Genomic DNA, 16,072 nt, shown 5'->3' on the forward strand with positions numbered 1-16,072 from the left:
CTCTGACAGGAAGTGAGAGCAGAGTAGCAGCACGGGAAGATGGGATGTGTTATTGACACACAGTTTTGTTTTAAGACAGACGTGAAAAACTGAACTTTTCCTTTAATTCAAATCCATCTGTTGTGAAAGAGATTATTATATGTATGCAGGACCCTCGTAACCGTGGCAACACATATGGTTGTCAGCAGGTGAGTGTTGACATGTAGCGACCTTTTTCATATTGTTTTCACCTGTTGGACACCCCAACCCCCCCCCCCTCCTCCTTCTCCCCCCCCCCCCCTCCTCCTCCTGCTCCTCCTCCTCTTCCTCCTCCTCCTCCTCTTCCTCCTCTTCCTCCATCTCCTCCTCCTCCTTCATTTCATTTATACTCAGGACCCAGACACTGAAGGAGCCGTTTTACAAGAACTTCGCCGCATGTTTCACAATGACTGTCGCTGATAAAACACAGACAGGTTTGGGAGTCACATGTTCAACTATCGGTGTCAAAATGAATGTGAGAGGAAATTAAATCATGTTGAAATTCAAGCTCGCATGTTGCAGATTTGTTGAAACGGGTCCCGACGCTTAGTAGTATTGGAAAAACTATCTGGCTCCAGATTTCCTGTCATTCATCAAAACCTTCATCACCGTCATCATCGTGGAGGACGGCGGAGATCCAGAGCCTTCGACAGCCAGTGACTGTTGAACATGCTTCGTACACATGATGAGAAAATGAGCAATTTTCTGCTGCGATACTATAAAAGGATTAAAAATGATCCCTCTCAGAGACACGACTCTCTACCTCCACATGATAAAACGACAGAATAAAACAAGCTCCAGCTGTTCTGCAGATGTTCAAAAAAACAAACGTCCTTATTGTTATTTACAGGAGATTTATTTTACTTCTGATGGATGAAACAAAAGAGCAAAAAAGCTTTTTTTCTTTTCACCAGAGAAAGCAGAGAAAGCAATAAGAGTGTCCGAGCTGTTACCTGGCGAGAACAATCAATTTCTCTGAGAGGAAACGTAACTATCAGTCACATCAAACAGGCTGTAAAAAATTTAATTTGTTCTTTCTGCGGTCGTCTGACGCTTCACGTCGACTCTGCTGTGAGGTCGTTTCCTTCACGTACGACGATAAAGAGCAGAGACTAGGACAGCGCTCCCATTTGACTTTTTAATAATAAAGCAATTTCATTGGCAGAATAAACGCTGGATGAGCACGTCTCACCCCCCAAAAAAACGTCCATGTATTAAAAAAGTTAAATTGGATTTCTGTCCTGGTTGTTTTTTTATGATGAAGTAGACTGAGGATCCAGCAGCAGGTCTGCAGGGTCTCATCATCTCATCTCATCATCTCATCTCATCATCAGGACGGTTTGTGTTTGTTTTATTCTATAACTGAGTCACATGCAGATACTGCAGCTCCAACCTGCTGCTTCACTGCAGTCACACGTCTATAATAACCTGTAATAATCTGAGTCAGACTTCATTATTGTCATTATCGATCAATCTGTTGAATATTTTCTGGATGAATCAATTAGTTGTTTGGTCCATAAAAAAATGTCAATCAAAACCCGAGATGACATCATCACGGCTCGTTTTGTTTCCACAACTCAAAGATGTTCAGTTTAGAAACTAGAAAATATTCACATTTAAGATGCTGGAATCAGAGAATCAAAATGATTCATCGATTATCAGAATAGTTGATGATTAATTTAATAATTGAAAACCGATCGATTAATCAACTCATTATTACAGCTCCAGAAGACACCAGGGCCTTGTGTGATCGATGGACCTAAGAAGAAACGTTCACGCCGTTACCGTCGGCCGTCTGTGGTGATGAAGGTGACGACGTCCATCAGGCTGAAATGATTTATGACAGTTCAGACAGTTTCAGGCAGAAAGTTTGTTGTATTTGACTTGAAACACTGGTACCAGTAAAACCTCACAGACAAAAAGAGAGTTTAAGATAAGAATTTGAAAATATTCTTGCATGAAGCCTGAAGTTTGAACAACAGTAACTGCTGATTCAGTTTCTGCCGACTAATCGTTGCAGCTCTGGAATATTTTACCAAAAATATTCAAGTGAGTTGTGATTTCACAGGCAGCGATCCGTCTTCCTCTCTCCTCCTCCTCCTCCTCCCCCCCCGCCTGCCTCTCTCTGTTTCATGTCTGCTGTTGTGACTGGTGTGTAAATGTCAGCAGGCTGGCAGAGACCCCCTAACACCCCGTCACACACCATGAATCCCACACTGACCAAATGTTTGACGGGGGCAGCGGCGGGAAGGACGTGATGATGGCGGCGGAGAAGACGAGCGTTGCTACGCCGACACGTCCGGCTGCATCTAACCCTCCTCTTACAACCGACCGATTATCAGTTTGTAAGAGAAACACCTGAGATATAAACCTCGACGACAGACACGCAGCGGAGCGGTGATAGACGGAGATCTCATGATGTCATCGTGAAAATGAGAAACAGCTTGAGGCAGCAGCTCGGAGATTTAATAAAAGACAAATGAAGGAGCAGAGTCTCAGCCTGTGAAGACATCGAATTAGTGAAGCACCAAACCAGATCTTTATTGATCCCTCTGTGTCAGACAGAAACAGGCCGACAGGGTTTCCCTCCTCCATGTCTACATCTGACATCTGACATTTCATCTGAAATAATTTAATAAGCAGACAAAAGCCTGAACATGTGATGTTCAGAGGGAAATATATCTGGACCACTGTTGGACTGGTTTTCATGCTTTCTGGTAGAGAAATACAAGATCTTTTCACTTTGTCCAAGATTTTGGTTCATCTGTTGAACAGTTTGGTTTTCTTTAGGGCCGGTGTTACAGATAGAGATGTCCTGGTGAACCTGCAGATAAATGTCTGCAGAGTGTTTGATGAGCACACGGCTCTCTCTCTCTCAGCTCTCTACACTAAAAAACCATTAAAGAACAGCTTGGATGCAGCTGAAGTATTGCAGAGATATTCAGTTCAAGTATATTCATCTGATTGATTTGAATAACTTTAATGTACTTGAAGTGAGCACTAAAATATACAAGTATTAGATCAGGAAGCTGTCTCACTTACTGCTGGAATATTTATTAGTTTATGATGTTTAGGTCTGTCTGCACACTTCAACCATCCAATCAGAGGATTAAACTCATTTCTGTTGTCCTCTGATTGGACGACTGAAGCAGCTTTATGTGTATATATATATAGCAGAAAGAGAGACAGGCTGCAGGAGTTGTTCTCTCACCTTCTACATATGCTTTTTTTGTATTCAGTGAATGATAATGTGAATGATAATATAACATAATAAGCATCTGTGTACATATATGTATGTTACTGTATGGGTGCTGTGGCTGCAACTAATGATTATTTTCATTATTGATTAATCTGTCTATTATTTTCTATTAATCAATCAGCTCTTTAATCCATGAAATCATGAAAAATGTTGATCAGTGTTTCATGACCTCCTCAAATGTCTTGTTTTTGTCCACAACTCAAATATATTCAGTTTACTGTCAAACAAACCAGAAAATATTCACATTTTAGAAGCTTGAATCAGAGTATGATGATTAATTGGTTATTTAACTGGTTGGAACTTAATTTAATAGTTTCGATGAACTGACTAATGTTTGCAGCTCTGATCCAGTGAACCTCCTCCTCTCTCATCCTCTCTCACTCACCGAGGCTTTGCGGAGACGGTCCGTCTTGCCGAAGAAGTAGGAATCTTCGAAGGAGGAGGTGCTCCCTCGCAGCTTCTCCGACAGGTTCCTGTAGAGGCGCTTGGCGGCGCTGGGGGAGGCCGGCCCGCTGGGGGACTTCCTGGTCTGGGACAACTGCAGGTTCTGCATCTGCTGGGTCATAACACCCGGGAGGTGTCTGCTGCGACGGACGGAGAGAGAAGAAGAAGAAGAGAAAAGTTTAGACTTTAATCTGCAAATGTTCAGATGATGAATCAGCTGTGGGAGTTAAAGTTTCATTATCTGTCATTCGACTAATAACGATCGATCCAAGAAGTTCAAACTAAAGTTTCTACATGTTTCTACCAAAGTGCACGTTCACGCCGTTCAGAGCTCCTTAACGTTGGCTGTCTGTGGTGCTGAACACGTTTTAAAGTATCTTTGCATATTTAACTGTCTGTCAGCTGCTGTATACTGAAAATACACCTCAAAGTGTAAATGTTACTTGTTACTTGAAGTTGTTGAGTATGAAAACGAAGCTTCATGTGCAGTAAAGAGTCTCCAGTCTGTATAATTCATGTTCCTGGGTGGAAGTGAGAGGAGACACTGGAACAACAACCAGGAGAATCTGCAGGATGATGGTCGGTGAGAACGCTGCTGCGACCAGGACTCACATAAACAGCACAAACGGATGAAAGGAACAACACTCAGCCTCAGTACTTGTCTCTCTCTCGGAGGTATTATACAACAACCACTGACTCAGAGGGCTCCGACATGTAGAGAACCTGAAAACAACCACCGGCTTTATACGACTTCTCTGCTGCTGTGAGACACACAACTCCGCTGGAGACGTTCCCTTCAGCTCTCGCCTTGTCAGGAAAGATTGCTTCATTTCTTCATCAGGCGTCTAAATGACCTCCTGTCGGCCTCGGCCCTCCTTCAGTCTCTACATGACACCTGGACAAATTCAACATGTCACTGAGATGACAAGACTGTCAGAAAGAGGCTTTTATGATGAAGGAGAGCAGTGATACAGGAGCCGACTGTACAGGCTTCCTTCATATGATCGTCTCTGTGAGGAAGAGCTGATACACATACACCCTCCAGCACCGCAGAGTTAATTACACTTTATTCCACTACGACACCAGTTTGTGCCTCTTATGGATGATTATATGATATATTATGAGTCACAGAGGTAAACATACATACAGCCTCTGAGCACTGAAACTGATCTGTGTCTCCATCTGCAACGTAAACATATCAGTGATGAGGTTGCTCTTACACAGCTGATGTAAATAAACACTGACGCACAGCTGATCTGACTGAATGATTCACAGAACAGACGGATCAATGAAGAGAGACGCTTTCAATTTCACTTCAATTTATTTATACAGCGCCACATCACTTTTAACATAGAGCAGGTTCATTCACAGAGACCTGACATCCCTCCATGAGCAGCGAGGAAAAACTCCCCTTTACTGGGAGGAAACCTCCAGCAGAACTGGACTCTAGGTGGACGCCATCTGCCTCGACTGGTTGGGTTGAGAGAGACACAGAGAAGCATAATAACAACGACAATAATAACAATGATGATAATAATAGAGATACGACTAGTAATAATAATCAGAGCAACATCAGCTTCAAAGTCTGATCTGACGATGCTAGTTAGCAAACAAGCTACAACTGGCGCTATTCTACTATAGCAGCAGGATCAGAGGTATCCAGGAGCAGCGGCGGTGGCGGCTTTGAGTGCACTGACGTTTCCTCTCGCTGTCTGAAAGCACCTGAACGGCCGATCCACACAGAGCGTTTCTGACGTCTGAAACTTGTACGTCTCCTGAAACAGAAACGCTTCTATTTTATCAGATTAACACTGAATGTGAGACACATGAGTCTATGTTTTGAACTTATTAACAGTATCGATATTGATTGATCAAGACTCCCAAAGACTCCCCGCTACGGCGGGCGTGGAAATAAAATCAATGAATCAGTAAATACAAACACTGACTGTCGCTGTCAGTGGAGGCGGTTACATCATAGAGGCGAGAATCTCACAACTCGACTCCATCATCGATTCAACACATGTTCTTGGTTCAATCAACACAGCAGGGGGGGGCGGGGATTCATTTTTAGACTCTGTCTGTATTGACTGGTGTCCTTTGTCCACTTAACAGAGTGAAACATAAATGAGAGTGAAAATGTTGTGAATCGATTCAGAATCACAGAAGATAACGTTCACCACCGTCAGTTACACAGGCTGGATGATGTGTCCAGACTCTCTGCAGCAAATACAAACCCTTCAGGTATTATTACATATTTGTGTAAATAACAAAGCCTCTCTCACACACATACACACACACACACACACACACACACTCATGAGGACAGGAAACACAGCAGCAGCGTCTCGTCGTTGCTCCAGCTGATTGTTCTGCACTCGACCCAGCAGGACGCCACAGAGTCAAAACACTGCTGCTGATTGGCTGAATCTCTCTGCTGTGTGTTGATGATAATTAATAATAACAGTCATCTCATTAGAGTCTAAGCTGAGCTCCAACGTCACTTTGTCCAATCTGAACCCTGCAAAATGGTGACGATGATGATTTATTGACATACATCCAGATTCATTTTTACTGCTGATAAAAAAACTGCTGTCGGAAAATTTATTTTCATTTTAGTTCTGCAGCCAAAAAAGCAAAGCGGTCAGCGGACTGAAAGAGAAAGAAACGTCTTCTACGTCATCATGAGATTTATCTGTAAAATCACATATTGTCAGTTCTACAGGTCGTTAATATCTATATTGAAAAATATTTATCTTATACATATTGTGTGAATTATTAAAATGAGCTCTACCTGAACCGGCTGTAACATTAAAATGCTGCCAACCTGTTAATAAAGGCTGCAACTATTGATTATTTTCATTATTGATTAACCTGTCAATTATTTTCGTTAGTAATTAGTTGTTTTGTCCATCAAATGTCAGAAAATTGTGAAAAATGTGGATTGATGTTTCCTAAAGCCCAACGTGACGTCCTCGAACGTCTTGTTTTGTCCTCAACCAGAAGATATTCATATATATTATATTTTAATCATTTGAGAGGTTGGAACCTTCTTTTGAGTGTTTTTTCTTCAAAAATGACTAAAAATGATTAATCCATTATCTGAGTAGTTAGTGATACATCTTCTTTCAATTAACTAATCGATTAATTGACTAACTGTTGCAGCTCTAGTCTGAATACTTCAGTAATAATACTCCAAATATCATCAAATATAATATTATTTATTGATGAGTAACATTCTGCTTCTTTTAGCACAGCTTGCTGCTAATACTTCTGTTCTATATATAAGTACCCACGTTGACAGCGAGTGTGTGTGTGTGTGTGTGTGTGTGTGTGTGTGTGTGTGTGTGTGTGAACTGGGTTCAGCCTACAAATTGATCCAGACGTCCGTCCTTCAGCCTGATGGTGAAAACACAAACGTCTCCAGAGAATCTTCAGTTTCATTTCATTATTTTCATTTATTTATCTGTGATTGTTTTTATCACTAATCTCAAAAATACGATTTTGTGTTTCATTTCGTCTTATAAAAAAATATAAGTACTGGTTTTATTTTTATTATTAATTATTATTTGTGTTTATTGGTCATTCACACAAACACACACATACACATAAAATACATGTTTATTTACTAATAAACATTTAAATGTTTATTTAAAATTGTTTTTCAAAATTTTTTATGGTCTTTAATTGCAAATTTTGACTAATATTTAAAAATTGTACAATTTTTTCCTCAATCAAACAGACACCAACACATCCCTCCAGCTGCTGTCAATCAAACACAGACACCGACACATCCCTCCAGCTGCTGTGAATCAAACACAGACACCGACACGCCCCTCCAGCTGCTGTCAATCAAACACAGACACCGACATGCCCCTCCAGCTGCTGTCAATCAAACACAGACACCCACACGCCCCTCCAGCTGCTGTCAATCAAACACAGACACCTACACATCCCTCCACATGCTGTCAATCAAACACAGACACCGACACATCCCTCCAGCTGCTGTCAATCAAACACAGACACCGACACGCCCCTCCAGCTGCTGTCAATCAAACACAGACACCCACACGCCCCTCCAGCTGCTGTCAATCAAACACCGACACCGACACACCCCTCCAGCTGCTGTCAATCAAACACAGACACGCCCCTCCAGCTGCTGTCAATCAAACACAGACACACCCCTCCAGCTGCTGTCAATCAAACACCGACACCGACACACCCCTCCAGCTGCTGTCAATCAAACACAGACACCGACACACCCTTCCAGCTGCTGTCAATCAAACACAGACACCGACACATCCCTCCAGCTGCTGTCAATCAAACACAGACACCGACACATCCCTCCAGCTGCTGTCAATCAAACACAGACACCCACACGCCCCTCCAGCTGCTGTCAATCAAACACAGACACCCACACGCCCCTCCAGCTGCTGTCAATCAAACACAGACACCGACACACCCCTCAAACTGCTGTCAATCAAACACAGACACCGACACACCCCTCCTAACTCCTAACTATTAATATTACATTTAAAAAACATTGTCTTTGACAACAAAAAGGGATGACTCAATGTGATTTCAGTTGATTTTTAAGGTATAAAATAACGTGTTTAATTTAATGTTAGTGTTTAAAGATACTCAATAGTTTGGGTCTTTCGAAGGATTTGTTGCTATAAGAAAATAAAGAATAACAGCAGACTAACAGTTCCTGAATACTCTGGATGACATCAGCTGCAGTGGTAATGAAGCAGAATGAGTTTGAAGGATCAGTTACCTCAACAGTGTAATTTGCTGTTGTTACACAAGATAACAACACATGCTGTTTATCTACATGATCCACCCAGTTCAGTGGGTCAATGAGCAGACTGTGACTGCAGACATTTATTCTCACTGCTCACACAAACAAGATTAACAACCTAAACACACACACACATACACACACACACACACACACACATATATACATATATAATTATACGATTATGAAACATCTGTTATGATATAAAGTGTTTGTCTCTGATTGCCTGTCAGGTATTAAATTCATATAAATGAGGACGCCTCAAACGTCGTTCAGGTCAACAGTTTAACCGCCGCTCTAAATCACAGCACAATATGTTAAACTACAGGTTACCATGGCAACAGTGCTGATGCTTCAGGCTCTGTCAGCAATTAACAGAGTGGTGACTCTAAACCGAACCCTGAATAAACTGCTTACAAACACATGTTAAAATACTGGACTCTACACTCTGAATTATGTTCTTCACCTGATCCATTATTCTGCAGCTTTTTGAGGTATTTTCCTCCCAAATGATCTGTCAATGATCTTTCAATATTCCTAAACATAGAAACACAGCAGTCTCCTGGATCATGTAACCACACTATATGTTTATTATCTGACCACTGGTTTGAATTATTTCATCTTTGTTTCTACTACAATTTTGGGTTTATCTGTCAGTTTGGCAGATGGCTTTAAATACTACAATACCCATGATCCTCAGCTGCTGTTGCTATGGAGAGGAAGCCGGTCAGGGATGTAAATCAGAGCTGCAGCTTCATTGAAGCATTCATAATCACACTGAATTCAGTGTTTTATCAGATTTCTACAAAGTCTACAAAGGTCTGTAATTGGATGCTTCTTACTGCAATGCACCTTGGGAGTCGTAGTTGACTCCTCTGTTTCAGTTTTTATGTTCTCAGGCTTGTGCTTTTTGACTTTTTATCAAAGAAACATCTTTTGTACTGAAGATTCGATGAGCATTTCTTGTGAATGTTTGTTTTCATCCACTCCTGTTGTGTGAATATCAGCAGATAAACAGCAGGTGGCGCTAATTTTCCAGTCGGTGCCGTTATAACATTGCAGAAGAAGAAGACACAACGAGGTGACGTCATTAAAAGAGCGACAGCCAAAACTCAAACGATGGAAAAACATGATGGAAACATTCTGTTAGTTTCATGTATTGACGTGAGGAAGGTTACAGTCTCCTCATCATCGCTCCACACTGATCTGATGTTTTCAGCTCTTCAGTGACGTTTAAGTCACATGATTCATGCACGTTGTGATTTAAACAACAGGAAACACTTTTTAAGATATTTAATGATGTTAGAAGTCTTTTTTTATATGCAAATTGAAAATGTGCATAAAAACAGGTTGATGGAAACACACTTACTGTCTCTGAGGACATGAACCAAAGTTACTTCTCCCATTTCATAACCGTACACATGACTAAATATTATCTGGGATTTTGCTTCATAATATTATTAATGTTGTTTGTTTTTCTGAAAGAAAACCTGATAATCTGAGATGAAAAATTGTTGTCTGTTATTTCTGTATATGAGGACACTTTTTTGTGTAAAGTTGCTCCTCATGATGGTGTGTGTGTGTGTGTATGTGTGTGTGTGTGTGTGTGTGTGTGTGTGTGTCCTCACCTGTCCAGGCTGAGTGAGGATCGGGGGAATCCCGTGTAAAACAGGGGCTTCAGGTCTTTGATCAGAGCATCTCCTGCTGGCCTCTGGTTCCACCTCTGGGCTAAACGTGAGATCTTGCTGTCCGACCTGACACACACACACAAACACACAGACACATAAGAACCTGAGGATAATAAATCTGTGACTGGAAAGAGACATAAAAAAAAGAGAAGAAGTCTTCGACAGGTGTTTTCAGGTGAGTTCACACCAGAAAGAACCAGAAGAGGATGTTCAGAAAGTTCTCACACCTTCCAGAAACGCAACCTGACACCCAAACATCAACGTCCTCCTCCCTCCGTTCATCGTGTCAAACTGTCACCGGAGACACTTCTCAGCATCGTCACGTTTACCGACATCTCAGCGGTGTTATAATAACACTACGAGAGATGGGAATTTCCTACAGAACTCAATAAACGTTTGATAGTTTGATCAAATATCTTGTGCAAGTGGAAATCTTTCTTCTTTTTCCAAGAGAGGGAACAAGAGGGACTGAACGAGACAGCTGCAGTCTCACTTCACGCTGGACTGCAGCAAAAATTCAACCAAGCAAAGCTGAAAACTGGATCCCAGTCCTCCTCAACTGGCTGATAATTCTGCACCAGAACGACGATGAAGAGGAGGAGGAGGAAGATCTGTTCTGCCCACAAACACCAGACCAGACGAGACACCTGTCAGATCAAAACTGGACAACAAAAGTTGCTCCGAAGCTGTCGAAGTACAAAAAATACAACCTGATGCTTTTTAAAATTCTGTCATGATTTCTATGGATTAAAATAAAACCAGGGCATCAGTGATACTCACTAGAGGAAGTAAATGTGTGAGAGGATATCAGCAGCAGATCTATCCCAGCATCTGAGGCTCCTCCGCTGGGTTAAATCTCTCTGACTGATGCCTCCTGGCTGCCTCTGGTGCTCTGGAGCTCTGGATCATCTCCAGAGAGGGAGCCGAGGCTCCGGCGGTCCCCAGATGTGATGCTCGGTCCCCGGGTGTGTGTGTGAGCGCGAGCGCCTGTCTCTCTATCGGCTCCCTACTCTGGAGCTCCGGCTCTGGCTGACTGCGCTGAACACCTGTTCACCGGGCGAACGCATCGCGACGCATCAGCACACGCACACACACACACGAGTAACTACACACACACACACGCACACACACATGTACACACAGCGGAGAGCAAGAGAATGAATGAGTGTTTGAGAGAGAGAGAGAGAGAGAGAGAGAGAGAGAGAGAGGGGGAGGGGGAGGAATAATGAGATAGAGATGTTTAAGAAGAAGAGCGAATAGCAAGGCTTCGTGTGTGTGCGTTGGGGAGGAGTGTGTGTGTTGGGGGGGGGGGGTATGAAAGAAAGACACACACACACACACACATGCACGCACACACACACTCAATCCAGCGACTGTGTAAACCTGGATGGAGGAGAGGCAGCAGCTTCAGGCTTTGAAAAGGCTGAGAACAAAAGGGCGAGCGAGGGGAGGTGACAGTGTGAGGAGGTGAGGGAGGCAGAGCTGCAGATTAAATTTATTGATGCTCCCGAGGAAACAAGAGTCACTGCAGCAAAAAAAAAAAATTAATTAAAAAAATAAAAGAAAATCTGAGAAAAAGAAAATTAAAAACTAATAATATTCAGGATATTACAGTAATCATCTGCTGCATATTTCTCCCTGTAGAGTGTTAAGTCAGGGCTTCCTGCAGTGAAGACCTGAAATGATTATTAATTTCAATATTTAACTCTTTTTTTTCCCTCATTTTTGATTAAATATGCAAATTACTTTTTTGCAAGAAAATATGCTGAAAAACGCCTGTTTATACAAACGACCACAAGACTGAATCAGTCAGGATGTTTCAATCCTGATCCAAACATCACTCCACTACATTTCAGAGGGAAATATTGTACTTTCTACTCCACTACATTTATTTGACAGCTTCAGTTACTTTTCAGATGAAGATTTGACACAATGGATAATATAACAAGCTTTTAAAATACAACACATTGTTAAAGATGAAACCAGTGGTTTCCAACCTTTTTGTCTTTTGACGTCTTACAAAAAGCAGTGTGTAGTCGGGGTCACATTTCACATGTCTATGAGTTGTTAACAGCTCCACCAAATAGTGATTTTTCCCTCTAAACTTCTCACATGCTTTCATTTCAATAAATGTTCAAATGATCCAATATTTCAGCAAAAATCAAAGATTAGAGAAAAAGTCCAAAAACTGAAAACAGATTTGTGTATCAGAACTTTGTTTTTTCTTCTTTCCTCTCCCATTAATCATCTCACCACCCCTCAGATTTATCTGCTGACCCTTTGGAGGGCCCCGACCCCTAGGTTGGGAACCACTGGACTAAACTAGCTAACTGTATATAAAGTAGTGTAAACTAGCTCCACCTCCAGCAGCTACAACAGTAACATGCTGCTCTAACACTGATGCTTCACTATTAATAATCTAATGATGTCATATATAATAATATATCAGTCAGAGGGACCAAACCACTACTTTTACTGCAATACTTTAACTACATCAAGCTCATAATACTTATGTACTTTTACTGCAATACTTTAACTACATCAAGCTCATAATACTTATGTACTTTTACTGCAATACTTTAACTACATCAAGCTCATAATACTTATGTACTTTTACTGCGATACTTTAACTACATCAAGCTCATAATACTTATGTACTTTTACTGTAGGAGGATTTTTCATGCAGGACTTTGACTTGTAATGGAGTATTTTTACATTGCTGTATTGGTAGATATCACATCCATATTTATGCATCCATAGAAACCAACAGGCTGACGAGCTGTGTGATGACAGGTGTTGGTGTGTATCCAACAGCCCAAAGCAATTAACAGTTCAATAAAGTACATCACAGAGAGCAGGAACACAGAGTCGATCTATCACACCAGACAGGACATCAGCTGCAGGCTGTGCAAAGATGCTCCTGAGACATTTCAGCACATAATAGCAGGATGTAAGATGCAGGCAGGAACAGCGTACATGGAACGCCATCACCAAGTGGCTGACATAGTGTACAGGAACATCTGCACTGAGTATGGGCTGGAAGTCCCAAGGTCACAATGGAAGACACCTCCTAAGGTGGTTGAGAATGACCGAGCTAAGATCCTGTGAGACTTCGTCATCGTTTTGCTCTGGAGTCCATTTTTTGTTTAAACTCCATTTTTGGGGCGAGAAAAACGCTGTTTTCGTCCGGATGGAGGGCTGAAAAATGTTTTGTTTTGGCACTACACTTCCCATCATGCATTTAGCGACGCAAGCAGGAAGTGAGTCACGCTGCCATGCAATCAGTGAGTTAGCTGCGGGCTACACTTGAGCTCTGTTCATTAGCTTATATCTGTTTGTATTCATTGAAGAAAGTCATTCTGCAGTAGCTACTGGCAGTTCCTGTTTACTCTGTAACCACGGCGATAGGTGAGCTGATAAACACATTTTATTTGTCTGATTCCAAAGTGGATTCACAGCACAGATGTTTACTTGTGATGTTTACTGCTGGTTTGTTTTCATCGCTGGAGAGATTGAACTCAGTTCATCATCTTCTGGTTCTGCTGCGGTTCAACCACGACCAGCTGATATCAATAGAAGCCGACATATTTATATATAATATAGTTCAGAGTTTTATAGCAGACTGAAAACATGTCTGCAGCTCTGTTAGACGTCTGTGTTTTATGACTATTAGATGTAACTATTGCACTACTTCTTTTATCTTGTATCTGTATTGTTTGAATTATGTAAAAAGTCCACAAACCCTCATTAAGTCGGTTCATTTATATACTTTTGTAATGTTTGTTAGAAGCAGCAGTTTTTTTTTTCTTTCAGTGTTTTCAGTTTATTCAGAAACCTGAAAAGCAGCTCCTCGTCCCTCGACCTTGACGTGTCAAACGGCACGATGTTCTGTTTCTTTGTAGGTTTTATAAGAGGAGTGAAGGAGCGGTGACGGTCATTATCACAGAGGACGGCTTTCATTATCAGTCCGTAAATCAACAGAAAACGTCCTCACGTCTTCTTCTCTCGTCTCATTTCAGAAGCTGGAATCAGAGAAATTTAACTTTTTTTCTTATAAAACAACTTAAAACTTTTAAAATATTAAAAAAAGTCGACTAACCTTTGAAGCTCTATCACAACCTCCGCTGGAAATCTGCCATTTTAACTGAAAGCTGAGCTGCAGTCATGAAAGGTTTTTTAAAGGGTCAGTTCGACCAAATTACACTAAAACATTCTAAAACCTCAGACAGATATCTGAAAAAACCTGAGCTAACGAACCAAAAGTATCTGCATGTGTGTGTTTTTGTTGTATTTGGGTTGAACAGACATGAAATACTTCTTCACATTTCCACAGTTTGTTTGGAGTAAACAGAAGAAGAAGAAGAAGCATCGTTACACCTGCTGAAAGCCAATAAAACGCAGTAAAATCACTGTTTCATTTACTCATCTTTAGATTCATCAACAAATCTTTGGTAATGGAAATATATGCAGCTATGAAAAGAGTGTGTGTGTATGTGTGTGTGTGTGTGTGTGTGTGTGTTGGACGCAGTGATGGCAGGAGGAGGAGAGAAACCTGTTGTTCTGTTTCAAAACCCTTTTGTGGTTCTTATCTGTCAGAGCAGCTGCTTCATCTGCTGCACACAGGAAGTGCTGTTTGAGTGTGTGTGTGTGTGTGTGTGTGTGTGTGTGTGTGTGTGTGTGTGTGTGTGTGTGTGTGTGTGTGTGTGTGAGTGTGTGTGTGTGTGTGTGTGTGAGTGTGTGTGTGTGTGTGTGTGTGTGTGTGTGAGTGTGAGTGCTGTAATAATGGTTGTGTGAATAGTGGAGGATAATATGTGTGAGCAGCAGGGAGTGAATCGCTGCAGCAGCTCGGAGACAAACAACACAAACAAACTGTAAGATGCTTAAATGTGGAGCGAACGTGTTGACGTGTTATAATTCAGATTCACAGTCATTCATCTCTTCATCATTTTAGACTGCGTTAAATCAGACGTTACCAAAGTCTGACTGTTTAGTCTCTATTAACAGTGGTGTGAATCAGCTGTTAGCAGCATCCTGTCTGCGGTGTAACAGACAACGATCACTGATCACCGTGATACTGACGAAAACGTCAACATGTGATGATTCTCACACAAGATCTCAAATGTCTTTTTTCTCTGGTTTCTCAGTGGATTTATGGAGCTTTATAGGAGATAATGAAACAGGTTTCTAGTGGCTCCAGATACACATGGAGATAAATCCAGTTTGATCCCAGTATCTGTATTTGTATCTGTATTTGTTGAGGCAGCAAAATTATTTGTATTTGTATTTGAATAAAAGTGGAAAGAGGTTTAAAAATCCTGTTTTTGTTTTTATTACGCTTTTAATTTTAGAAAATTAAAGTGTTACAATAAGTGTTCATGAATAAACTACTTTATGAAGGACGACGTCCCCACATCGGGTCTTGAACTGGAGTCTCCAGATCAGAGACGACTGCGCTGACTACTGAGATAAAACTTTACTCATCACCTCACTGCAGACAGACCTCTACCTATTTATACACCCATAACACACAGACAGCACAGTGTTTAACATGTATTAGAACTTCAAAGGTGATTCTTGCTTTGCATTTCTCATTTATTGCCTATTTTTTACAACCTAACTTTGTGGAAAGGAGAAGAGGAACAACAGGTGATGGAGAGTCTGTTGGGACCACTTTGCTTGTGTCAGTAGCTCAGCTTTATCTCTGGGGAACACCCCCAACTGAATAACTTAAAATATTTGTATGAAACAAATATTCGTATAAAACCCACTATTTGTGCTTTGCTGAATAATGTATTTGTATTCAGGCACACCCCTAATAGAGACTGAAGCTGGAAGCAGAGAATTTGGACATTTTTTTTCTTAAAA

At 41.3% G+C, this 16,072-nt stretch overlaps 1 protein-coding gene across 5 annotated transcripts in view; it reads right to left on the reverse strand.

Annotated features, from left to right (window-relative positions):
* Positions 1 to 16,072, reverse strand: part of ankfn1 (ankyrin repeat and fibronectin type III domain containing 1) — a 146,348-nt gene that overhangs the window by 65,787 nt on the left and 64,489 nt on the right. For 4 of the 5 annotated variants that reach the window (XM_044337847.1, XM_044337851.1, XM_044337850.1 and 1 more), the window contains exons 7-8: positions 10,148 to 10,273; positions 3,663 to 3,861 (exon numbers count right to left, since the gene is read on the reverse strand). In XM_044337847.1, the coding sequence (XP_044193782.1) occupies positions 3,663 to 3,861; positions 10,148 to 10,273 (325 nt within the window). The remainder of the gene's footprint in view (positions 1 to 3,662; positions 3,862 to 10,147; positions 10,274 to 16,072) is intronic. The other variant, XM_044337848.1, reaches the window with a different exon arrangement.

This window comes from Thunnus albacares, chromosome 20 (genome assembly GCF_914725855.1).
Source record: "Thunnus albacares chromosome 20, fThuAlb1.1, whole genome shotgun sequence".
In the NCBI taxonomy this organism is placed as follows: domain Eukaryota; kingdom Metazoa; phylum Chordata; class Actinopteri; order Scombriformes; family Scombridae; genus Thunnus; species Thunnus albacares.